Below are 25,649 nucleotides of genomic sequence, written 5' to 3' on the forward strand. Positions count from 1 at the left end.
ATTCACACCTTCAAAGAAGTCAAGTGAATTGGTGATGCAAGACCTCTCTTGGTAGAACCCTCGCTGACTCTCTCCCATTAAATCATGTTTGTCTACATGTTCCACAATTTTATTTATTAAAATGGTTTCCACTATTTTGCCTGGCACTGAAGTCAGGTTTACTGATCTGTAATTTCCCAAATCTCCCTTAGAACACTAAAAAAAAAAAAAAAAAATGAGGTCACCCTCAGTGTTCCCTCTAAGCGGGCGGGTGTTGTGAGCAAACTTTTTTCACCGTGAGCCAAAAATATCGGGCGCCAGCAAGTTATGAGCCAACTCGCCCGATTCTCCTCTCGCCGCCCTGCCATCTGCCGTACGCCTCTTCCGATCGTGCGCTGTGACGAGAAACGTGTGCGCTGCGATGTAATATTTTGTGCGCCAGCGCACGCCAGCGCAGCTTAGCGGGAACACTGGTTCAAATGGTTTTATTTATTTCCCCAAATGTATTTTTGTTATACGCATTGAAAATATTTGATATTGCGTTTAAATCAAAATCTCAATAAACTTGAAACGAGTGCCCGTGAGATTGTGGGAGGGTTAAATACTCAAAACTTAGAAGTTTTTGCTACGCCAGCTTTCTGGTATCTTTACATACAGTGGCGTACCTAGCATATGTAACATCCGGGGCCCATCATTTTTTGGCACCCCCCCCCATCTGTAAGAAAAACATGATTTTTAGTAACAAACCACACGTCACACATGAGTACCTAGGAAAAGGCAGCATCTTACATATTGCAGTGAGCAGTACATCAATACACCCATTGTAAAACTAAACAAGCCAGACCAGCACAGATCAATCCTACACCGTCAATCCTAACAGAAAACCATGTCTTTCGAACACACAGAACACAGAAAACACCTTCGCCTAGTAAGGAATATGTAATCACAAACTAACCCCTCCCTCTTTTACAAAACTGTAGTGTGGATTTTAGCTACGGAGGTAACAGCTCTGATGCTCATAAAATTCTGAGCATCAGAGCTGCTACCACCAAGGCTGGTGCTAAAAACGCTTCACAGTTTTGTAAAAGGGGGGATAAAATAAAAATACATAGACAAAGGTTAAATTGAACCAGCAAGAAGCTGGACTCTGCATACAATGCTTCACAGAAACAGTGACACATGTCTCCTAAAGCAATAAATAAATAGAAATTTTTTTCTACCTTTGTCTTCTGTGGTTTCTCCTTTCCTCATCTTCTTGTAACTCTCTTCCTTCCATCCACTGTCTGCCGTCTCTCTTCCCCTATATGGCATCTTCTCTCCTTCTATGCCCCTTCCAGAAACTGTATGCCTCCCCCTTCCATCTCTCCTTTCACCCCATTGGTCTGGCATCTCTCTCCTCGCCTTCCCTCTCCCACACCTCTCCTCATAGTCTGGTATCTCCCCTTCCCTGATTCTCTGGCATCTCTCTCCTTTCCTTTTCTTCCATCTTTCGCTCCCCCTCCATGCTCTCACATCTCCCCCTTCCTTTTCCCTTAGACTGGCATACCTTCCTCCTACGCTCCAAGCCCTGGCATCTCCTTTAATTCCCTCCCTCATCTTCCTTCTCCCTCCAGCTGGGTACCGCAACACTCTTCCCTGCAGCTCTGCACTTCCCCACAATTGCCATGCTTCGGTTCCTCTTCTTCCTTCCTTCCTCCCCCCCCCCCGCGGGACCCTGCGGCACCATCAACTCTTACTCCCTCTAATGTCGGCCCTGCAGCTCCAGACTTCCTCGCACCTTCTCCCCTCCCCCTTTGGATCGCTATTATTTTAAATGTTATAGCCGCGGAGCTGTATCCATCAGTGGAGATGTCTAACCTCGGCCTGCCCCGGAACTCTTACTGCAGCAGCCGCCCGTCTAGGCAGGAACAGGAAGTCACTGTTGCAGTAAGAGTTCCGGGGCAGGCCGAGGTTAGACATCTCCACTGATGGATACAGCTCCGCGGCTATAACATTTAAAATAATAGCGATCCAAAGGGGGAGGGGAGAAGGTGCGAGGAAGTCTGGAGCTGCAGGGCCGACATTAGAGGGAGTAAGAGTTGATGGTGCCGCAGGGTCCCGCGGGGGGGGGGGGGAGGAAGGAAGGAAGAAGAGGAACCGAAGCATGGCAATTGTGGGGAAGTGCAATCCCCCCAATGCGTCCCCTTACCTTACCGACGCGTGTGTGCGCTGTGAAGAGAAACTTTGCGCTGCGATGTAATATTTTGTGCGCGAGCGCAGGCCAACGCAGCTTAGCGGGAACACTGGTCACCCTCCAATCTTCAGGCCTGTAACCTGTCGCTAAAATTAACAGCAGATCAGCAATTTCATGCTTGAGCTTTCTCAATATCCTCTGATGTATACTATCCGGACCAGGTGACTCTTAACTTGTCAATTTGGCTTAGTACGTCTTCCAGGTTCATCAAGATTGCTTTCAGTTCCTTTGCATCATCACCCTTGAAAACCATTATTGGTTAAGGAAATCTCTTACATTCTGTAACAACCGAAGCAAATAATTCAGTCTCTCCGCTATGGTCTTATCCACCCTGAGTGCCCCTTTTGCTTTTTGATAATTCAGCAGTCCCACAGATTTCCTCACAGGTTTTTTACATCCAATGTTCCTAAAAAAATTGTTACTATGAGTTTTTGCCTCTTTAGCAAGTTCCTCTTATTCTTTTTTAGCTTTCTTTACCTTTTAGCCATGTTGGCTCTCGTTTCCTCTTTTTTCCACCTTTGTTAATATGAGAAATACATCTGATCAAAAATAGATGTGCTCAAATGAGAATACAGGCGCTAACTCCTCTATTTAGCTCCTCCAACTTTTCACAACACTTTTTAAAAAAGATTTGTGGAGAGGGAAAAAGAACAAAACAAAAATGACCTCAGTTCAGCTTCATGGGTCTTAAAAAACACTCCAACAGTTCCAATTCTATGTATCAACGATTTCTTCTTTCTCAAGCAAGGAACCAAAAAACTATAACTTGACTAATAGAAGGTGTAGAATGCACTGTAACTTAATAAACTTGACAAAATATCAGGTGTATCATGTGCTATGATTCAAAAACTCGTATGCAAAAAATTTGATACAGTGAAACCAAAACCTAGCTTAGTTCCCAGGAATACAGGTTCTCTCTTCAAAACCAAAGTCGCTCTCCATTTCTTCCAACAGGAAGCATACCAAGCAATGGCTTCTCAACCCATGCCATGGGTTGAGGAATTATTGCTTTGTATGGTTCCTGTTGGAAGAAATGGAGAGCAACTTTGGATTTGAAGAGAAGACCCATATACCTGGGAATTAAGTTTTTGTGTCATTGTGGATACTATGAAAATGTATTACAGCAAGCTCATTAATATTAAAATGAGCACTCTGGACAATACACAAAATGAAGCACCGACCTTTAAAGTTCCAAAATTACAAGCAGGTCTGGAGGTGCCGGTAGTGTTAAACACAATATATGTGTGTATTAATAACGTGTCTCATGCGCCTTTGTTAACAGTGTATACCAGCAGGTATGGAGTTGCTGACTGCATGAGAGGTAGAAGTTGTTTTTTTAATGTTCAATAATGTTTATTAGAATTTCTATAAACATAATACAACAAAAAGCAAACAACAAGAAAGAAAAATATTTTACAATCTTGCAGGCATGTACAATCAATTTGAAGGCATACAGAGACGTGTGACAAAATAATAGGAGCGGTGGGAAAAAACTGAGTATAGTAAAGAAAGATAATAACTCAGATGTGAGTATTGGTGCAATAATCTAGTATTCTCTGCCACGTATTATTGAAAGAAGATATAGTATTCATATTGATAGCTACAGTCTTTTCATATTTTGCAAAAAGAGAAACAGTGTTCCACCATTCATTATGATTCAGATTCATAGTCTTTCCAATGAGAAAGAATTATTTTGATAGCAATGAGTAGGAGACACCTTAACAATTTATCCTCATATTTGTTTAACATCGGAAATATTGCAGAGCCACCAAAAGTTACAATCGAAAATGTAATAGGGGTAGTGATAGACAATATAGTACAAATTGTGGACCACACTTCTGACCAATAAGGTTGTAAAAGATTACAATGAAATAGCATATCATCCAGAGTACCAATCTGAGCAGAGAAAGACCAACATCAATTTGAATTATTTGTGGAGATTTTAGACAATTTGTGTGGCATCCAATATGCTCTATGATATAGAAAGAGAATTGGTTCTGAGGGTTCCTGGGAAAAAGATCTTACAAGGTGCTAAAGGATGATAATCTTTCTTATGGTTGGGACAACTCTTGCGGAGTACCTCAAGGCTCCCCTTTGTCTCCTACCCTGTTTAACATCTATCTTGCTTTATTGGGTAATCTTTTGCAGAATTTAAAGCTTAAATTCTTCATCTATGCAGATGACATCACTATTGTTATCCCGCTAAGCTCTCTTGCATCTAAGCTTATAAATTCCCTATCAATCATTCTAAGTCAGATTGAACTCTGGATGTCTGCCTTTAGACTAAAATTAATTACAGAAAAGACCAAATTCTTTTTAGAAGCCCCTAATGATAAAATCATGGAAACTATGATACATGTGAATGGGATGAATTATAATATTGAACAATCTCTAAAAATACTAGGAGTAACCTTGGATAAACACCTTACATTAGAAAAGCATTCTGATTTAGTGTTTAAGAAAAGTATTTCAGTGCTCTGGAAACTCCATACTATTAAAAAATATTTTGACGAAGTTTCCTTTCATCTACTAGTCTAATCTTCTACCTTTGAGTATTCTCGACTATTGCAATATTATTTATGTAGGCACTCCCAAGAAAATTATTAGAAAATTAAGGATTGTCCAGAACACAGCTGTCTGCCTTATTTATGGCCTAAAGAAATGGAAACATATCACTCCCTCCTATGAAAAGCTCCATTGGCTGCCATTTGAATCCAGAGTTCTGTTCAAGTTTTCTTGTTTCTGTTATAAAATAACATTCGGTATGTTTCCGAGTTACCTAAACTCTCATTTTAATCTGAGTTATACAAACAAGAGTTCTCAAAGATTACATCTGTTCGCCTATCCCTCAGTAAAATTTTGCCAGTATAAAAGGTTTTGTGAAAGAATCTTTGCCTTTCAGGCAGCTAAATTAAATATTTGGATTGCCCAGTGCGTGTTAGAAGCCTCTTCTTACCTGGATTTTAGAAAACAGATAAAAACTCAATTATTTAATAGGCCAGGGTCTTAATACATTTTTATATTTTTATCTTGCTTTGTAAAATTCTCTGCATTCTTTTATACTGCATGCATTTAGCACAGTTACTTACCGTAACATGTGTTATCCGGGGACAGCAGGCAGCTATTCTCACATATGGGTGACGTCATTGACAGAGCCCGGATGCGGACGCCTCACAAGCAGACTTGCTTGAAGAAACTAGAAGTTTCGAGACGACCGCACCGCGCATGCACAAGTGCCTTCTCATCCAGCTTAGGGCGCGTCTCCTCAGTTCAGATAGCTAGCAGAGAAGCCAACCAGGGGAGATGGGTGGGTTGTGAGAATAGCTGCCTGAGTGTCCCTGGATAACACCTGTTACGGTAAGTAACTGTGCTTTATCCCAGGACAAGCAGGCAGCCTATTCTCACATATGGGTGATCTCCAAGCTAACCAGAATGGGATGGTGGGAGTGTTGGCAATTTAGGACAATAAATTTTGTAATACTGTTTGGCCAAATTGTCCATCCCTTCTGGAGAAAGTATCCAGACAATAGTGAGAAGTGAAGGTATGAACTGAGGACCAAGTAATAGCCTTGTAAATTTCCTCTATAGGGGTAGATCTGAGGAAAGCTACTGAAGCTGCCATTGCTCTAACTTTATGGGCTGTGATTCTACTGTATAGGGGTAATCCAGCCTGGGCATAGCAGAATGAGATACAAGCAGCCATCCAGTTGGAGATAGTACGCTTAGAAATAGGATGTCCCAACTTATTTGGATCGAAGGAGAAAAAATCTTGAGGAGCAGTTCTGTGTGGTTTGGTGCGTTCCAAATAGAAGGTGAAAGCACGCTTACAGTCCAGAGTATGAAGAGCTACTTCTCCAGGATGAGAATGAGGCTTTGGAAAGAACACTGGAAGAACAATGGATTGGTTGAGATGAAATTCTGATACCACTTTAGGGAGGAATTTAGGATGAGTATGAAGCATCACCTTGTCATGATGGAACACCGTGAAAGGTGGATCAGCAACTAAAGATTATAGCTCACTGACCCGTCGAGCAGAAGTGAGGGCTATGAGAAATACCACTTTCCAAGTGAGATACTTCAGATGAGCCTTATCAATTGGTTCAAATGGAGGCTTCAACAGTTGAGCAAGGACAACATTGAGGTCCCAAACCACAGGAGGCGGTTTGAGACGAGGTTTGACATTGAAGTGTCCTTTCATGAATTTGGAAACCACTGGATGAGCAGAGAGGGGTTTCCCTTCAATAGGCTGATGGAAAGCCGCAATTGCACTGAGATGGACTTGGGTAGATGTAGACTTGAGGCCAGAATTGGATAAGTGCAAAAGTTAGTCCAAAACAGAAGATAAGGAGGAATGCTGAGGTTCCTTATGATGAGAAAAACACCACGTAGAAAATCTAGTCCACTTTTGGTGATAGCAATGTCTAGTGGTAGGCTTCCTAGAAGCTTCTAAAACATCTCTTACAGATTGAGAAAACTGAAGAGGGGTCATGTTGAAAGGTACCAAGCTGTCAGGTGTAGATACTGCAGGTTGGGATGAAGCAGAGATCCTTGACTCTGTGTAAGCAGAGAAGGAAAAATTGGTAGAAGGTATGGCTCCCTGCTGCTGAGTTGAACTAGAAGGGAGTACCAAGGCTGGCTTGGCCACCGAGAAGCAATTAGAATCATGGTGGCATGATCGTTCAACTTGACTAGAGTCTTGAGAATGAGAGGGAATGGAGGGAATGCATAGAGGAAAAGATTCGACCATTCCAGAAGAAAAGCATCTGCCTCTAGGCGATGAGGAGAGTATATCCTGGAGCAGAATTGAGGCAGTTTGTAGTTATGGGGAGCTGCAAAGAGGTTTATCTGAGGCGTTCCCCATTGTGAAAAAATGTGATGAATAGGGGCGGAATGGAGTGTCCATTCGTGAGGCTGCAGAAGACGACTCAAGTTGTCCGCCAAGCAATTCTTCGCCCCTTGAATGTAGACAGCTTTGAGGAAGGTGTTGTGGCGGATTGCCCAGTCCCAAACCTGCAGAGCTTCTTGACAAAGGGAGGCACATCCCGTCCCTCCCTGTTTGTTGATATAATACATGGCGACTTGGTTGTCCGTCTGGATGGGGACTACCTGGTCATGAAGATGTTGAAAAGCGTTGAGAGCCTTGAAAATCGCTCTGAGTTCCAACAGATTGATGTGACATTGATGATTCATAGTGGTCCAGTGGCCTTGTGTATGGAGACCATTGAGATGAGCGCCCCAAGCGTAGATCGAAGAGTCTGTCGTGAGGACCTTCTGATGAGGGGGCGTTTGAAAAAGCAAGCCTCTGTAAAGATTGGAAGAGAGCATCCACCAATGGAAAGACTTCTTCAATGAAGGAGTGACTACAATGTGTCGAGAGGGAGGGTCACAAACTTGCATCCATTGAGATGCCAGGGTCCACTGAGGAATTCTGAGGTGAAGTCTGGCAAAAGGAGTCACGTGTACTGTAGAGGCCATGTGACCCAGAAGTACCATCATGTGTCTCGCTGAGGTGGAAGAACGGGAAGACACTGTTTGACAGAGTTGAAGATGAGCTTCCAGTCGTTGTTGTGGAAGGAATGCTCTGAGTTGGACAGTGTCCAGAACAGCTCCAATGAATTGTAGTCTGTGAGGGTTGAAGCTGAGATTTGGGAAAATTGATCTCGAATCCCAAACTTTGAAGGAACCAGGTAGTCTGTCGGGTCGCTACAATAACCCCTTGAGACGTGGAATCTTTGATGAGCCAGTCGTCGAGGTAGGGAAACACCCGAAGACCACGATTCCTTAGAGCTGCTGCTACCACTACCAGGTACTTGGTGAACACTCTGGGAGACGAGGCCAGGCCGAATGGTAGGACTCTGTATTGATAGAAACATAGAAAAAAACAGCAGAAAAGGGCTATAGCCCACCAAGTCTGCCCATTCCAAGTATCCCCTCCCCTGAATTTACTCCCTTAAAGATCCCACGTGAGTATCCCATTTTCTCTTAAAATCCGTCACGCTGCTGGCCTTTATCACCTGGAGTAGGAGTCTGTTCCAATGATCCACTACTCTTTCGATGAAGAAGTACTTCCTGGAGTCGCCATGAAACTTCCCTCCCCTGATCTTCAGCGGATGCCCTCTGGTGGTCGAGGGTCCCATGAGCCAGAAGATATCATAGTGCAGATTCCCATCCCGAAATTTGAGGTACTGACAGGAGGCCGGGTGAATGGGGATATGAGTGTAGGCCTCCTTGAGATCCAGAGAGCATAACCAGTCGTTCTGCTCGAGAAGGGGATAAAGGGATGCCAGGGACAACATTTGAAACTTTTCTTTGACTAGAAATTTGTTGAGAGCCCTGAGTAGAGAGTTGCGCGGGGACAGAAATCCCACCCGTCCCCGCCAAAGTCCCACCCGTCCCCACCCGTCCCTGCGAGGAATCCCACCCGTCCCCACCCGTCCCCGTGAGGAATCCCTCCGTCCCCACCCGTCCCCGCGAGGAATCCCTCCATCCCCACCCGTCCCCGCGAGGAATCCCCTCCATCCCCACCCGTCCCCACCCGTCCCTATAAACTTCAGAAATAGTTATTTCATTTAATTATGCTACTGAATTAAAGGCTCTGGTAGAAACCCATTTACAAATAAGCAAAAAGATCAGAAAGTTTGGATATCGGGATGGTCTGTTTGAACTGAAAAAGGGGGACTGTATCTTGAAAAAGCCTCACGGCGAAACATGTCGATGTGACAAGCCCCGACCCGATCCTATTAAGGAAATGACAATTTGTTAAGATAAGTTAACTTTTTTACAACTATTTATGTGAAGCACTTTATATATAAAATAAGAAAAACTACAAAAAAATAAATATATATAAAAAAATTTAGAGTGAATGGGCAAATGAAGAAGCCACAGCCATAGCCACATAAAAACACTTTTTGTATCGCCAAAAATATCGGCGAACAAATAATGGCATGTCTGAAGCCCTAAAGAAATTGTAAAGTTGATGAACTAGTTTACATTGGTCTTTTGGTATATGATGGATACTAGACCAGACACTCGCAGAGAATCTGCTCCCTGCAAAGAGTGTGTAAGCTCAGACTGAGGCAAAAGGAAGCGGCTCGACCTTGCGGGAGTCTGCTGAATGCCCAGGCTGGATAAGAGGAAGCAGTTTGGGTCCCATATTTATAAGGAACTGAATAAACTGCTTCGCTAACATGGTCTGAAAAGAAGCCGGCAAGGATGGATCCGCATCTGAAACCGGACCACCTGCTTTGGCTGGAGGTTCCTTCGAGGTAGTGTGAGTGTGCTTCAACCTGGGAGTCTTAGGCACTTTAATCACTACCGGTGGAACCGACTGCTGAGCTATCTGACCTGAGGAAACAGGGGAAGATACAGCAGATGTCGTCGAAGAAAGAGCCGCTGCAAACGATGAAGGTCTGATGAGGCTTGAGGTGGAAGCAGTAGAAGCAGGAGGAACCTCGGTAGGAGTCGAGGCGGAGGATGCCTTTGAAGTCGAGGGATCATTAGAAGATTCCATCTCGAAGAGCTTGTCCACCAAAATATGACGACGATTGAAAGCACGAGGCTGAAGCGTTTGGTAAGGCAGGCATGACCTAGGATGATGATTCGGCCCAAGGCACTTAAGGCAGCGACTGTGTGGGTCCGTAAGAGAGATCGTGCGCTGGCACTTGCTACACTTCTTGAAGCCCGTGGCAGGCCGGGACATAGAAGTAATAATAGCCGCCGCAAGATCGAAGCCCTTGGGCTGCGGCCGAGCAGCCTGTCCCGAGAAATGGACGGAAGAGGAAAAAAAATTTTTTTTTTTTTTTTTTAAAACTGAAAATGAAAGAAATAAAATAAGAACAGCGATTCGTGAGGAAAAAAATACAAACCGCAGTTCAGAGAAGGCACAAAGTAACGAAGTTAAACGCAGAGAGTCAAAGACGGACTTCTCGGCTCCGCGGAAAACTGAGAACTGAGGAGACATGCCCTGCGCTGGGCGGGAAGGCACTTGCGCATGCGCGGTGCGGGCGATTCGAAACTTCAAGTTTCTTCAAGCAAGTCTGCTTGTGAGGCGTCCGCATCCGGGCTCCGATGACATCACCCATATGTGAGAATACCTGCCTGCTTGTCTGGGGATAAAGAGTTTTACCTTAAGCAAAATTGTCATTAACTATTTTTTCTGCAGCCCTCCAAGTACCCTATTTTTTCTGCAGCCCTCACATTTAAAGTTTAACATCTTTCCTTTCTCAAAACTGACACATTTCAATCACTATATTGAAAATAAAATCATTTTCCCTACCTTTGTTGGCTGGTGACTTTATTTTTCTGTGCTTTTAACTATGTTTCCAGGACCTTCTTGTCCTTTGACTGTTTTTCTCTCCGTCTTCACTTTCTGCCTTGCATCCATCTTTGGCATTAACTTAATATTCAATTTTTCTGCTTTCTTTTCAAAATCTACGTTTCCAAGTCTTCCCTTCCCTTCTATCTCTCTCTTTTTCCGTCCCTATTTCCATGGTCTGACATCTCTTTCTTTCCTTTCTCTCTCTCCTTCCTTCCTTTCCCCTGGTCTGGCATCTGTCTCCTTCCCTCCCCCAACTTTTTATTTCTTTTACCCTGCCCCCTTCTTCCTTTCTCTCTCTCTCTCCATGCCCCCTTTCTTTCTATTTGTCTGTCTTCCTCTCTCTCGCCAAGCCCCCTTTCTTTCTTTATTTCTCCCTGCCCTCCCCCAAGCCACCATCGGAGAACAGGCCGCGCCGAGTTCTTAGTTCTCCCTACTTATCTTCCCCAGCATGGGGCTGACCAATTCTCACCACCCTACGTCAATTCTAACGTCGGAGAGGAAGTTCCGGGCCAGCCAGGCAGCGATTAGCTGGCCCAGAACTTTCTCTCCAACGTTAGAATTGATGTCGGGTGGTGAGAATTGGTTGGCTCCGCGCTGGGGAAGATAAGCAGGGAGAGCTAAGAACTCGGCGCCAGCCTGTTCCCCGAATGCGGCGGTGTTAGCCTATTCCCCGATGGTGACGGTGGTAGCCTATTCACAGGCTGTGGTGGCGGCCTGTTCCCCAATGGCGGTGACTTGTGGGAAGGCAGTGAGAAGGGAAGCATGTTGGGGACCCCTGTTTTAGGCTTAAGTGGCTAAAGAGCCGCAGTTTGCCGACCACTGACATAGGCTAATGTGAAGAAACACCACCACCACAGGAGAAATCATAGGGGGGGATCAAAAAAAATTTCTGTGTGACAGACAATTTTACTAAATCAAAGCCTATGTGAAGAAATACCACCACAGGAGAAATCAGAGGGGGTTAAAAAAAAAAAAATTTCTGTGGGAAAGATAATTGCAATTTCCAAAGAAACACATTTTTCACATACTTGCCAAAGGCCTACAGCCCTACACTGCAACTGCCACCACAGCCTGGGATGCTTTGTTGCTTGGTTCTGGTGCTTGTGGGTGAGCTGCAGGGCAGAATGAGCTGTGCTGCAGGGCAGAGTGAGCCATGCGCTCTGGATCAAGGCTGAGAGGGGGCGGAGGGAGGCTGAGATCACGAGATGCACAGCGCAACCCGGCAGCCGCTAATGCCGCCTAGAGACGCAAGCCAAAGTGGGCGGAGGGAGACTGAGACTGGGAGAAGCACAGCGCCACCACGAGGCCGTTTGCCGACATTCCCTCTGACGCAAGTAAATTACTGCAGTCGCGGTCTGTATGCGATTGTCCTCTCCACAATTGGAAAACTTGTGAAATGGAGAGGACAGATCGCTGGCCGCAAAATAGTCCCTGTGGGGCCGCATGCGGCCCACAGGCTGCGTGTTTGAAACTGCTGTTCTAATGGAAGCACGACTAAGTCTTTTCATCTGTTTCTGAGTTTAATTAAGTTGGACACAGTTTGCTATAGTCTATATTATGGAAAGCAGATGACATACCCCATAGCACAGCAGAAACAGCACAGCAACAAGTTCATTAACCCGATCTCATGCGAGGTCCTGGTGATGATTGTTTGTTGGCAGTGTGGACACACTGTCTGTACTGGTGTGGCTTGGAAGATTTCACCTTGTAACACAGTTACTGTGGTGGCAACCCCAGAAGGTACAAAAACTGTGGCTGTGTGTCCACCAGGAGAGGGGTAATGCCCTGAAGTGGGCGAGTAGTATCCCATGGGGCCTTGGGGTCCAGGTGGTGGACAGTAACCTAAATGAGGAAACACAAGTGATATTGATTACACATTATACTAAGAGATGAACAGTATGCCTCAGATGTGTCTCACACTGCCCCTCCACATCTTGGGTTATACATACAACAAGAAGTTTATTAAAAGTGGGGGCATTATCTTATGCAAGATTTAACACACAAAATATCTATGGCACTAAATGAAGATAAAGGCTGCAGAAGTGGCTGGCAGGCAAGAGTAGTTTTGTAGCGAAAACCTCAACATCCTAGTACTTTTCATACTCTAGTCATAGGGAACACATGTTTAAACATGAAAGGAAATCTTAGTTTTTCAAGCGTGGTTTGCAGAAACCTTCTTACGTACAGGGAATCAACTTATGTAAATAATTAACCAGATACCTCAGATTACATTTTCAAACAGAAAAACAATAAATGTTCATTAAGCTTGGATTAAACTTAGCAGCACAGTATGGTGTTTGAAAAATACTTCAGTCAGGGCCTTGCAGATAGTTGACCAAACTTATCTAATCATATCCTATCAAAAAAGAGGAGATCTAAAATCCCTTATTTCCTTTACAAAAATGGAGCAATGGAGCGTCAAGTCATGAGTCCATTCTTACTTTTTCAGTGACAGGGATCCATGACATGACCTCATCTAATACAATCACTTTACTGGACAAATGTAAATGATCTTAAATCCTTTAGCCCGAGGCTGACCTGACAGCAAGTTTCAATCCAAAATCAGTTGTTCCATTAGTACAATCAAATTAGTTGTGTTGGTATACAAACAATAAATATCAATTTTGCATAAATCAAAATCAAGGGGGCGAGAGAGAGGCCATAGAGGGACATGAGTTATGCATATTATCCAGATAGAGATCACAGGAAAGAATGTAGCAGGGCTTGATGGTTTCTGATATTTCCTAGGTTCCTTGCTAATTTTCAGCAGTGATTGGAGGACTGGGAAGGGGGGAAAGGAAGGAAAGAGATGTCGTTGGACCACTGGGAGGGGGGGGGAAGGAGAGAGATGTCAGACCATAGAAATAGGGAGGGAAGGAGAGATAGTAGATTTTGAAAAGAAAGCAGAAAAATGGAAATATTGAATGTTAAGTTAATGCCAAAGATGGATGCAAGGCAGAAAGTGAAGACGGAGAGAAAAACAGTCAATGGATAAGGTGGCCCTGGAAATATAGTTAAAAGTCACCAGGCAACAAATGTAGGGAAAATGATTTTATATGTAGTGATTAAAATGTCAAGTTTTGAAAATTTATATCTGCTGTGTATATTGTGTGTATATGAAAAATGAATGGAAAAAAAATTACATTACAATTAGTAAAGGGGATGGGATCTGGGGAAGAGCTTAGGTGGAGAAGAGCCCCATGCATAAGGTGACCATACGTCCCGTTTTGAATGGGATAGTTCCTTTTTCAGATCCCCTGTCCCGTTGTCCCATTCACAACTTCGGGATGCCGAAATGTCCCATTTTCAGAGAGGGCATCTCAAAGCTGTGAGTGGGAGACAACAGGACAGGGGATTGCAGCCTGGATTCAGCAACATCATCGCTTGGGCCCTGCTGACCCTCCTATCTCTCCCTTCCATGCGAACCCTGCCGACCCTCCCAGCGAGATGTCTGAACAACAAACATCCCTCCAGCAGCGTTGGCAGTCACAGCACGCTAAACAGGCTGCTTCGCGGCTTTCTCCTGCCAGTGAGTCCCTCTGCCTACTTCCTGTTTTCATGAAAACAGGACCCGACAGAGAGGAAGGCCTGAAGCCGGCAACAGCAGTGAATTGTGAATTGCTTTTGCCCGATGAAGTTCAGGACACCAGGCCTTGGGTGACAGAAGGAGGAAAGGGAGCAGAGGGGAAGAGAATTGGGGAGAGTGTTGCTGTACCCAACTGGAGGGAGAAGGAAGATGAGGGAGGGAATCAAAGGAGATGACAGGGCATGGAGGGAAGGAGGAAGGTATGCCAGACCAAGGGAAAAGGAAGGTGGAGATGTCAGAAAAAGAAAGGAGAGAGATGCCAGGGAATCAGGAAAGGGATGATGCCAGACCGTGGGGTGGGAAGGAAAGAAAGGAGAAGAGAGAGATGCCAGAACATAGGGGAGGGGGGTGGTGACAGAGAGAGAAAAATGAACTAAACTAACTAAACTAAACTAAACCTTGGGTTTATATACCGCACCATCTCCACGAATGCGGAGCTCGGCACGGTTTACAGGAAGGATGAGAGAGGAACTACAGTGGAGAGATTAAAGAGTTAGGTGTAAAGGGGGAAGGTGAGAGGCCTAAGAGGGGGGAAGTGTTACAGTTTTGAGAATAGCCAGGTTTTTAGGTGTTTGCGGAAGAGTTGGAGGGAGCTTGAGGTTCGGAGTGGGGAGGTGAGGTTATTCCAGATCTCAGTGATTCTAAAGGGGAGGGATGACCCAAGTTTGCCTGCATGGGAAATACCTTTTATGGAAGGGAAGAATAGTTTAAAAATTTGGGAGGATCTGGAGGATGTAGGGGTTGGGGAGTTCCAGGATAGAGGGATAACGGCAGGAAGGATGCCATGTAGGATCTTGTAGGCCAGACACGCACATTTGAAGTGGATCCTGGGGATTACTGGGAGCCAATGGAGCTTAGACAGGAGTGGTGAGACGTGATCAAATTTGCTTTTCGCGAAAACAAGCTTAGCTGCGGCGTTCTGAATCCGCTGAAGTCTGTGGAGGCTTTTCTTGGTTAGGCTGAGGTAGATAGAATTGCAATAATCCAATCTGGAGAGGATGATGGATTGTACTAGGACTGCGAAGTGTTTTTGGTGAAAATAGGGTCTGACTTTCCTTAGCATGTGAAGGCTGAAGAAGCATTTCTTCACCAGGGATTGGAGATGTTCATTGAAGGATAGAGAAGAGTCTAAGGTGACACCCAGAACTTTGCTTGAGAACTCGAGCTGTAATGGGGGGCCGGAGGACAATGGGATGGAGGAAGGTAGATGGTCTAATTTTGGGCCGAGCCAAAGGAGTTTTGTTTTGTACTCGTTTAGTTTCATATGCATTGTGAATGCCCAGGATTGGAGGTTTTTTATGCATGAGGATATGTTCGTGGAGAGGTTAGTGAGGTTCGAGTCGGTCTCAAGGAGGACGAGGATGTCATCAGCGTAAGTGTAAAGAGTTTCAAGGGGGGATAGTTGGAGTAGTTTCAGGGAGGACATGTAAATGTTAAAGAGGATTGGGGAGAGGGGTGAGCCTTGTGGGACACCACAAGTCGGGGTCCAGGGGGGAGGATGAGGTGCCGCTCATGTTAACCATGTAAGAGCGGGAGCGCAAGAATTTGGAGAACCAATCAAGAACTATGGAGCTAATGCCTATCTCGGAGAGTTGGAAAATTAGAATGTCGTGGTGGACAACGTCAAAAGCTGCGGAGAGGTCGAATTGTAGAAGGACAGCAAACTTGTTACGAGAATGCAGTTGCTGAACCTTAGAGATTAGAGAGGCCAATAGGGATTCAGTGCAGAAGTTGGGTCTGAAGCCATATTGGTAAGGTAAGAGGATGGAGAATCTTTCTAAGTAGGAAGAGAGCTGGGTAGATATGATAGACTCGAGCAGTTTGGTGAGGAGAGGGATATTTGCTATTGGACGGTAGTTGGATGGTATGGAGGGGTCTAGGTCAGCTTTTTTCAGTAAAGGGGTCAATGCGATGTGTCCCATTTCAGTGGAGAATAGGCCTGATAATAGGGCAGAATTTATGAGTTTGGTAAGAGATGTGATGGCCTGTGCAGGGATTTTCTCAAATAGGTAGGAGGGAAATGGGTCCAGGATGCAGTTGCTTGATTTTAACTTGAGGCAGAGTTTAAGGGTCTGAGAATCAGATATGAGCTCGAAGACAGTCCAGGATCTGTCGGCAGGGATGGGGTTGAGAACAGCTAGGGTGGGGTTGGGTTCGGGGGGCACCAGAGAATTGTAGGAGATTGCGGGCGGGAAGGAGCGCCTTATCATTGAAGAATTTTGCTAGGACCTCGGCTGAAGGAGATGAGGGAAGAAGGGTGGAGTCATTTTTAGTGGTTAGGGAGCGCCAAATGTTGAACAATGTGCCATTCTGGTTTTTGGATTTGGAGATCTTGTCTCCATAGAAGTTCTTCCTTGCTTTTTTTAATATTGAGTTGTAGAGTTTGATATTGACTCTCCAGGCCTGTCTGTCAGATGAGGATTTGGATTTTTTTCCATTTTCGCTCTAAGGCTCGACATTTTTGTTTCAGGTCTCTATGGAGTGGAAGGTACCAAGGGGCTTCATGGGGATAGGTGATGGATTTAGTGGTTTGGGGGGCGAGGGAGTGGTAGGTGGACTTGGAAAGGGCGATCCAGTTGTGCCAATTGTTTTCAGAGTCTGCAAGCTTGGGAATGGAGGGGAGGAGGTTGAGGAATTTGGTCCAGAACAGATCGCTCGAAATTTTTTTCCGGAAGGTAATAGAATTGGGGGATCGGGGTGGGGATCCGAGATGAGACATGAAGATGGGGAGGCAGAAGGCCCCTAGGAGATGGTCTGACCACGGGATGTGTTCCCAACGGGTGTCTTCGGCAGACGTTTTATAAGCGGTGAGGTCGAGGAACTGGATGAGGTCTAGGGTGTGCCCTTTTTCATGGGTAGGAGCGGATGTGGGGGGGGGAGAAACCTAGGGAGATGAGGAAGTCATTGAATTCTATTGTGTCCTTGCTGGTGGAGTCGTCAAGGTGGAGATTAACGTCTCCGATGATTAGTAATCTTTGGAATTTGAGAAAGGCATTAGTTATGGTCTCGAAGACAAGGTTAGAGGAATTGGACCAAGGGATAGGTGGACGGTATAGTAACAGGATGCCCAGTGGGTGAGGATGGAGCTCATCATTGATTGAGGCTAGCATATATTCTAATGAAGCGTGGGTGCCTCTCTCGAGGAGCTGGACATCAAAGAAGGATTTGTAGAGGAGTGCCAGGCCAAATGAAGAGGTGACAGAGCTGAAATCAATCATGTACAAAGGAGAGAAGGGGTACAGGACAGATAGTTTATGGAAGGAGGATAGAAAGAGTGAAGATGCCATATGGAAGAGAGAGAGAGAGAGAGAGGGCGGACACTGGATGGAAATAGCAGAGAGGGAAGTGAATGGAAGGGACGAGACAAAGGGTGAACAGTAGATGGAAGGGGTAGAGAGAGGGAAACAGACACTGAATGGAAGTGCGGGGGAGAGGAGGGACAGCCGCTGAATGGAAGTGGGAGGGACAGGTTGAGCAGACACTGGAAGGAAGTGGGGAGGAGAAAGAAAAAAGGGCACATGCAGGATTGAAGGAAGAGGATAGAGTTAAGTTATTGGAAGGGGTGAGGGAAAGAGGTGGCAAGCTATAGGTAGACACAGTGAAAGAGGGAAATTGAGGACTGAATAGTAAAAAATAATTTAGACAGAGGCAGAAAATAAATTGAGAAGGAAGACCAGGGAAGTACAGGAGGAAGGGAGCGGAGAGAGATATGCCAGAGTAGGGGGAAGGAGAGGAGACAGATACCAGACCTGGGAGGAGGAAAAGAGGAAGGAGACAAATACTAGATCTGAGGGGGAAAACGGAGGAGAGAGAGATATGCTAAAATTTGCTGGGAGGGAAGGAGGGAGGAAGGAAAGAAGGAGAGAAAGAGGCAGAGAAAGGGGGAGGGGGTTGTAAGCACATTAGAAAACTACAGAGAAAAAGGCTTGGATGAAAGGAGAAAGACAGGAGGCAGATGTAGGACTATGGAAGGTTCAGAGGGGGAGAGAGAGGGAGACCTGGAACAAAGGTAGAAAGGAGAACTGACACTGGATCTGGGGAGGGTAACAGAGGGAAAAGAGAGAGACCTGGACCCAAAGGGGATGGGGCTGGATTGTGAAAGAAATGTTGGATGCGATAGAAAGAAAGATTGGATGCACACTCAGAAGAAGTGCAACTAGAGACTAATGAAATCACCAGACAACAAAGGTAGGAAAAATGATTTTATTATCAATTTAGTGATCAAAATGTGTCTGTTTTGAGAATTTATATCTGCTGTCTATATTTTGCACTATATTTGTCTATTTTTCTTTAGTTACTGGGGTGACATTGCATATTTTAAAGTAATCTGCCTTGACATCTTTGAAAAAACCCTGAAACTTGTAAATGATAATTAACATTTTCTCTGCGTACAGTGTGCTTTGTAGGTTGTTTTTTAAAAAAATATTTTATGTTTACCATTATGAATTAATAAGATACTGTGTAGATGAAAATGAATGGAAGAAATTGGGGGCGGGACTGAATATTAATGTCCCGTTTTGATGAAAAAAAAAATAAATGGTCCCATTACCAATGCACCATCTCACCCTCCCCTTAGGGTAGAGTTTGGGAGGTCTGTGGTTGGGAGTACTCAGTTGATATTTATTAGAATTCCCTGCTGGCACGCCCTACTGGGCATATAGAGAGATTGCGCTAGGTGTGGTGCATTGGAAAATTATGAATTTTGCAGAAGGGTGTCATTCATATCTTTCAACTCCTCTCCTTCACTAGTAGAAAATAGCTCCCTCTTCAGTTAGTACCAAAGCAATCAAACTTCACTGAAACAGAAAAAGGGTTCCGGTGACTTCCCTGGAGACAATGTACAGTTCTGTTCTGAAATACATGAAAGAACAAAAATCTATTCTATTCTTATTTATTTATACTCAGCACTATATTCACAATAGATTCTGGGTGGGTAACAATTAAAAATATATTGTGTCCATACAAAATTATTCATTTAACAATCATTAAAAATAAAAAGTTTTTAACAATTTTCTAAGGATATAATAACATGAAACTTTTCTTAAGGCTCCTTTTACAAAGCTGCGATAGCGTTTTTTAGCACACGCAGAATTGTTGCACACGCTAAATCCACGCTACGCGGCTAGAACTAACGCCAGCTCAATGCTGGCGTTAGCATCTAGCACATGTGGCAATTTAGCGCGCGCTAAAACCGCTATCGCAGCTTTGTAAAAGGAGTCCTTAGTGTGATTGGAAGATCATTCCAAAGCTTTGTTCCTATGAACTCAAAAGATTTGTTCAAAGATTTCAAACGACCATATGAACTATAGAATAGCCAAGCTTCAATGACTGTTTATACTGGGAAGCAGCTCTATTTATTGAGAAAAAGTTTTATACTTCATTAAACATTCTGGTCCCATTCCCTAAAACAAAATAAACTGAATTCAGTGCAACACCACAATATAAAGAATTACAGTAATCCAACTGAGGCTGTATGATAGCTCAAGTTTCACGTTTATTAAAAGATTTTTTATACCGCTTATTCAAGTTTCTAGGCGGTGTACAATAATAATAATAAAAAGAAATATCTTAAAAGGAACAAAACAGTTGGAGTTAAAATATTATACAAAACCAAGTTAGGTTAGTAGACACATACAAAAACATATATATTAACTGCACACAATTAGGAAAGAGGGGTAGAACTACAATATTTGAGCTCTTAGCTCTTACCACCATTTAAAAACTCTCTTACTCTTACCACCATTTAAAAACTCTCTAAAGATAAAACAGAACGTATTGCCTGTAACTGGTGCAAATGGAAAAAAAAAAATCTTTACTAATCCATTTACGGTATTTGATTCTCAAATGTCAAACCACAATCCAAAATAATTCCCAAAACCGTAGATTTTTCTTCTATCATAATAATTTCTCCAGTACTCGGTATATTTTCTGACCAATAAACCCACTTGGATTACCAAAACAAACTAATTTAACCTCCCCCCACCCCCCCATTTTACGAACTCGCATTAGGATTTTTTTTTTAATCACCAACTGCGGCATTATAAGCTCTGATGCTCATAGAATTCCTAATGCAGCTTTGTAAAAGAGAGGGGGGTAGGTTTTTGTTTATTCAGCTGTAAGAAATTATTAGCTGCCCAATTATGCACCAATATAAACTACCTTATGAACAAATCTCTAAGCCTTCTCCAGATTATCCAATGCTGAACTTAAGAAAAAATATCATCAGCATAATAAAAATTTAGAAAGGAAAGGAGACACAGGAACTCACAACTTAGGAGTATCCAGGAACCAACCTACTGTGTGCAACTAGCACTATCGCATAAGAAACTTCAAGGTTCAATAAAACAAATGTTGCTCTTAATAGACTCCTGTTCTGGGGGGGGGGGGGAGGGGAAGTTAACATGCTGGCCCAGTAGAATAAGTCCCATGACAGACTCTAGCAATGTCCGAGGCAACAATCAGGTGAATTGTAAATCCGCACAAGGCACATTGTACAAAATCCTGTGACTTATAACAGAAACAAGATTACTGCGGTAAGAACCTAATCTTCCATTCTGTTGCAAAGACATAGGATTCTGTATGGATGTAGACATACCAAACAGTGCCAGATGTGTAGGGAGGAACAGATGAGCCTACCCGCAGCACCGAGGACCCAAATGTGGCATCATCTCAATCCGCCCCATCCACTATAGATCCTTGTAAAGGTATGGAGAGTAGACCAAGTAGCTGCTCTACAGTATTCATCAGGTGAGACTCCACCCAGAAGGCAGACACAGTTCTGGTCGAATGTGCTTTAAGAGAGATAGGTGGCTGTTTGTTGCAGGCAGTGTAGGAAGAAGAAATTGCCAGGCAAATCCATCTAGCAATTGAAGCCTTGGAAGCTAGCCTGTCTTGATTGACTGGTCAACACAAAAAGATGGTTGGACATATGTGAATCATTGGTATTTTCCAGTAATGAAGTAAAATTCTTCACACCTTCAATCTCTGCAGAATCCTGTCCTGTTTAGCCAAACCCATAGGGTAAAGAGTGGGCAAACGAATCTCTTGGATTACGTGAAAAGCTGAGATCACTTCAATAGAAAGGAAGGCACCGTCCACAGGGAAGCACCAGTCTCTAAACTGGAAGAAGGGCTCTCTGCAGGAGAGAGCCTGTAATTCCAAGATTCGCCTCGCAGAGACTATGGCCACCAGAAATTCTTGATTGTAAGGTTCAGAAGAGATGCGTCTTGCAGAGGTTTGTACGGGGATCAAGAAAGGTCCTTCAAAATGATATTAAGGTTCCAAGACGGGAAAGGCTGACACAATGAAGAACGCAGTCTGAGCGCTCCCTTCAAGAACCATGACATCTGGATGAGATGCTAGTGACCGTCTACCATCTCGAGCCCAAAAGCATGAGAGACCTGCTACCTGGGCTTTGAGGGATACCGCTAAGCTTTTTTCTAGCCCAGCTTGCAGAAATGCCAAGTTTACAGGAATTGGTGCTTTGTAAGGCTTTGCTTGTTCCTTGGGAACACCATAGCTGGAAAGCCTTCCAGGTTTTAGCTTAAGCTGTAAATGTCAAAGTCTTCTTTGCTAAGTAGAGTCACAATGACTACCTCAAAGTAACCTGCATCTGTTAGGGCCGTGTGGCTCAGGAGCCATGTCATAAGACCAAAGCACTCTGGATTCTCCATGTGGACTGGGCCCTGACTGAGGCCCCAGATGAACTGGCAGCTTGAGACACCTGCCTCTTTATAGCCACACTAGATACCGTTTCCAGCTACTTTACCCTGCATTGCTGAGCGTCTCATGGCCCGCTTAGCTAAAGTTGAGACTAATAGGAAATCGATCTTGTCTCTTCGGACCCCGAGTGAGGGGGTGGTGACCAAAACGGCTGATATCTCCGGAGTGCTTTTTGACTTTTTTAGCCGGTTATATGCTGCTCCCGATGACGTTTCCCCGGACTTATTGACGGACTAGCTTCAGTTCTGTGGTATTCCTCGCTTGCCGGAAGTCGTAGTGTCCTCTCTTAATAGCCCCTTTCGGGCGGCTGAATTAGAATCTGCTATTAAAGCTCTCCACTCGGATAGAGCCCCAGGTCCGGATGGCTTTTCGGGTGACTTTTACCGACTTCTCTCGCCTCATCTTTGTGGCCCTTTGCTGGCTTACTTTAATGCTGCTATTGCTCAGGGCTCTTTCCCACGGTATGCCAATGAGGCCCTTATCTCTTTATTGTTGAAGCCTGGCAAGGAAGCTGGCTCCCCGGGATCCTATTGTCCCATTTCCTTGATCAACGTGGATCTCAAGCTTTTTGCCCGTATGTTAGCTGATCGTCTTGCTCCACATCTTCCTGAGCTTATTCATGAGGATCAAGTTGGGTTTGTCCAGGGGCCTCAATCGGTCTGTAATGTCCGTAAGGTTCTCTTTACACTTGCCCATTGTCATTCTCATCAGATTCCGGCTCTGTTTGTCAGTCTTGATGCTTCTAAGGCGTTTGATAGTGTCCATTGGTCTTTCTTGTTTTGTACCCTGGAACATGTTGGGTTGGGGGTTTCTATCTTGATACTGTACGCTCTCTTTACTCTAACCCGCGGGCTTCACTTCTCGTCAACGGGACCCGAACGGATTCTTTCTCCACTCTTCGTGGAACCCGGCAGGGTTGCCCCCTTTCCCCCTTGCTGTTTCTTCTTTCCTTAGAACCTTTGTTGTGTACTCTTCGGGGATTTGCGGACGTGCGGGGCCTTCGAGTTGATGGGATTGAGTTGAAGACGTTAGCATTTGCGGATGATATGTTTTTGATTCTCACTAGGCCTGAAGATTCTTTATCGATAGCGTTGGATCTCATTTCCGAATTTGGCTTTTATTCTGGTCTGTCTCTTAATCTGGACAAGTCCCTAGCCTTACCTTTTCCGCCCGAGCTGCGTTCCCGGTGGAGGGGTGCCTTTCCTCTTCGTTGGGCGGACTCTACCTTGAAATACTTGGGGGTCTTTATTCCTCAAGACTTGTCTACTCTGTATCGCTTGAATGTGGAACCGTTGTTCCAGGCCTTTCAGAATAAATTGCAGCTATGGGGAACTCTTCCCTTTTCGCCTTTGGGTCGGGTGCATCTTTACAACATGCTTGTTGTCCCATGTTGGCTCTATGTCTTTCAGGTCCTTCCTCTTTATTTGTCTTCTCGAGATGAGAGACGACTGGTACGTTTGGTTCAGAACTTTCTTTGGTCTGGGAAGCGGCCTCGTCTACCTTACAAGAGGGCCGCGTCTCCGTGGTACAGGGGTGGATTGGGTTTATTGAATCTTCGTTATTTGACTGTTGGTTGTGGCATGCGACAAATTAAGGATCTCTTCAGGGGTACTTCAGCGTTCACTAACACTTCTTTGGAACTTTTCTGTTTTCGCTCTACTCACTTTAGTGCATATTTTCATTCTCTTCCTTCTCTTGTGCCTGAATCTCTCTCTGCGAAAGTGCTCCACCGTCCCCTGCGGAAGGTTTGGTGCTGGGTCTGTAAATTCCATGCTCTTTCTGCTTCTGTAACTCCCTTTTTGCCTATCCGTTTTAATGGCTCCTTCCTACCTGGGATAGATGGGCCGAGTTTTGATCGGTGGGAAACAAGGGGAATTCACTATATATTTCACTTGGTTAATGATGATTATCAAGTTTATCAAGTTTATTAACACAATTTGATTGATCGCCTATTAAAATCACTAAGCGATGTACATAACAAAAAATATATCAAGTGAAAAGGGGTTGACATTTTAACAAAAGAACATTTAACTTGAACAAACATACAGTGGGAAGGAAAAGATAAAAGTTACAATTTTTGTTTGTGGTAGAATAAGGAAATAACAATAGGTAAGGGGAGTAATAACCTCAGCAATATTAAATTTATTATACTTTAAACATTAAAAGCATCTCTGAATAAATAAGATTTTAAAAGTTTTTTAAATATTAAAATATCTTTTTCGTTACGAATGTATTGGGGAAGGGCGTTCCACCATAGGGGACCAGTCACCGAAAAAATGTCGGCCCTTCTTGTACCGATGATTTTTAGGGAAGGTACTGAAAGAAGATTCTGGTTGGAAGAGCGAAGTGAACGTTGTGTATTATAAGGTATCAAGAGTCTGGAAATGAATTGAGGTTCGCCGCATGCTAAAGTTTTAAAGATAAGTATTATTATTTTAAATGTGATTCTATGGCTAATAGGTAACCAATGAGAGTCTATTAACAACGGGGAAACATGATCATATTTCTTTGCATTGTATATTAATTTTATTGCAGTATTTTGAATCAATTGTAAAATTAAGCAAAATTAAGCCTTTTGCACAGTTGCAAGAGGAGTTTGATCTCCCTCCCACTGATTACTTTGCTTATATGCAACTTCATCATTACATTTCTTCTTTACCCTCCAGTTCTTTGAATGCATCTTGTCACAAGTTGCTCTGTACAGCTTTCACCATTGGTTCTCAACTTCCAGTCCCCCTTAAATTCCATCATCGCCATTTGAAGGATGAGTCCCCCTTGTTTGACCATTCCACCTTTCGGGAGGCCTGGGCTCGTGATCTTGCTGTAGATTTGCCAGATGATGTGCTTTTGCAGGCTATCCATAGGTTGCCAGCCTTTCGAAAATATACCACTTTTTGGGAACAACACTATAAGTTGGTTTTTCGTTTGTACATCTCTCCAAACAGGGCTTATTTGTCCCGCCTTCGTGAAACTGCTGCTTGTCTTAGATGCCAAGCTCCAGAAGCGGGCTTGGGACACATGTTTTGGACTTGCCCTAATGTACAAGCTTTTTGGAATGCTGTTTTTGTCTTTGTGGAGCGCATTTGGAAAATTACCATTCGCCGCTCTCCTTTGTTATTGTTTGGAACTGTTCCTCATTACTTCCCTTGTGTGCGGGGAGCTGCAGCTTTCCTTAAATGGACTGTCTTGGTGGCCCTGAAATGTATTTTGCTGAACTGGCTTGAAGATACTGCTCCCGATTACTCTCTTTGGAGATGTCGGATGATTACCCTCTTGATGTGGGAACGGAGGGATGTGTTGGACCTTTCTTCTCTTCCAGGCCGGGTCTTTCAACGCACTTGGGAACCGTTTTGGACAACTCTGACCCCGCTGGCACGAAGCCGCTTGCTGAACTGTTGACTCTCTGTATTCTGTTTTCTTTTGTTTTACCTGGTTTGCCTAATCCTGGTATAATTTTCTCTGGATGAGCTGAACTTAGAAGGAGGACCCTGGGGGTGGGGTTTCTTTATTTTGTGGCAGGTTGTGTTGGGATGGGGGGGGTTTATTCTCTGTGGGGATGGGTTTTGTTATCTAAAATGCTGAGCTTGCTTGTACTTGCTTTGTTTCTTGTTTGATGGTTTTGTTATGCTCAATAAAATATATTTGAACATAGCCACACTAGATCTGCTACCAAGGATGATGAGGCCAGTCTGGAGCTACCAGTAATAGCAGATCTTGGTGGCTTGTGATTCTGTGGATGATCACCCCACCATGGTCCACAGTGGAAACACAGGAGAAGACTTTCTGTGGGCTAGGCCTGAACCAGGCCCTGC

At 44.2% G+C, this 25,649-nt stretch overlaps 1 protein-coding gene across 2 annotated transcripts in view; it reads right to left on the bottom strand.

The window, feature by feature from the left end:
- Positions 1-25,649, bottom strand: part of CDIP1 (cell death inducing p53 target 1) — a 90,788-nt gene that overhangs the window by 21,289 nt on the left and 43,850 nt on the right. For both annotated transcript variants that reach the window (XM_033914771.1, XM_033914770.1), the window contains exon 4: positions 12,107-12,371. In XM_033914771.1, the coding sequence (XP_033770662.1) occupies positions 12,107-12,371 (265 nt within the window). The remainder of the gene's footprint in view (positions 1-12,106; positions 12,372-25,649) is intronic.

The sequence above is a fragment of the Geotrypetes seraphini genome, chromosome 11 (genome assembly GCF_902459505.1).
Source record: "Geotrypetes seraphini chromosome 11, aGeoSer1.1, whole genome shotgun sequence".
In the NCBI taxonomy this organism is placed as follows: Eukaryota; Metazoa; Chordata; class Amphibia; order Gymnophiona; family Dermophiidae; genus Geotrypetes; species Geotrypetes seraphini.